The sequence below is a fragment of the Aureococcus anophagefferens genome (assembly GCF_000186865.1).
Source record: "Aureococcus anophagefferens unplaced genomic scaffold AURANscaffold_134, whole genome shotgun sequence".
In the NCBI taxonomy this organism is placed as follows: Eukaryota; class Pelagophyceae; order Pelagomonadales; family Pelagomonadaceae; genus Aureococcus; species Aureococcus anophagefferens.
In genome coordinates, this window is record NW_008705682.1 from 1 (window position 1) to 1,186 (window position 1,186).

General features: G+C 74.7%; 1 protein-coding gene across 1 annotated transcript in view; it reads left to right on the plus strand.

Annotated features, from left to right (window-relative positions):
• Positions 1-54: 54 nt before the first annotated feature.
• Positions 55-1,186, plus strand: part of AURANDRAFT_72809 (expressed protein) — a gene marked incomplete at both ends in the record, with an annotated part of 3,361 nt that continues 2,229 nt past the window's right edge. The window contains 4 exons of the mRNA XM_009044103.1: positions 55-543; positions 608-766; positions 928-978; positions 1,053-1,149. Of these exons, the coding sequence (XP_009042351.1) occupies positions 59-543; positions 608-766; positions 928-978; positions 1,053-1,149 (792 nt within the window). The remainder of the gene's footprint in view (positions 544-607; positions 767-927; positions 979-1,052; positions 1,150-1,186) is intronic.

The following is a 1,186-nucleotide window of genomic DNA, read 5'->3' on the forward strand; positions in this document are numbered from 1 at the left end:
GCCATAGTGTCAAGATAGTGTTGAACACTAAGTTTAAGTTTTTTTTTATTAAAGGTTGATGATACTCGATTGCATCGAAATGGGGCCTCCGAGTTCGCCCGTCCCGGCGCCGCCGCCGGCGTCGGCGGACGCGGCGGCCGTGCGCGCCTACGCGACGACGCTCAAGGACCTGGGCAACGACCGCTTCGCCGCCGGCGACGACGACAGCGCCAGCGCACTCTACGGGAAAGCGCTCGACGCGTGCCACGGGTCCATGGGCGACCTCCGCTGCGCTGCGCTCTGCAACCGCGCGGCGTGCCACCTCCGCGCGAAGCGCTGGCGCGCCTGCGTCGCCGACTGCGACGCCGCGCTCGCGCTCGACGGCGCGCGGGCCAAGGCGCTCTACCGACGCGCGCGCGCGGCCGAGGGCCTCGGGGACCTCGCGGCCGCGGCCAGGGACTACAAGGCGTTTCTCGTCCTCGAGCCTCGGCACAAGGACGCGACGGAGCGCGCGCGCAAGGTGCGCTTCCGCTTCGCGATGCGGCGCCGCGACGCCGCGCCGCCGTCCGCGCCGCCCGCGTCCGCGCCGCCGCCCGCGCGCCGCGCGCCCCGCAGCGCCGCCCTCCAGGCCCGCGCCGGCGCCCGGCGACCTCGCGGAGGACTTCGACGCCTTCTCCGTGCGCGTGCGCCTCGCCGTCTCGTCGCTCGAGGACGTCGACGTCGCGCTCGTCGGGCCGTCGGGCCCCGCGCCGAACCCAAATCTTCAATCCGACTGCAGCGTGCGCGTGTTCGACCACCTCGACGCGAGTGCCTGTGGTCTCTGCGGAGAACTCGATGGGAGAAACGCACTCGTCCCGAAACGAGCCACGTCGACCTCGGTTCGACCGAGCTCCGAGAGTTCCGAAGCGTGGTCGGGACCCCCCGAACCAGCGGTTGATCTCGGCGCAGGTCGGGCCGCGCGTCGGCGGGCTGGTTCGAGCCCGACGGCGACTACGCGCCGTGGCGACGCCGGCGCCCGCCCCGTCGCCCGCGGCGAGACGCGCGTCCGCGGACGCCCGCGCCGCCCGCCGCAGGCCCTTCCACGCCGCCGGCGCGCGGCCGCTCGAGGCCGGCGCGCACCGGCTCGTCGTCTCGCGGCGCGGCGAGGAGCTCGCCGCGGCGGCGTTCGACGTGTCGCCGCCGCCGCCGCGGCCGCTGCCCTGGGCGC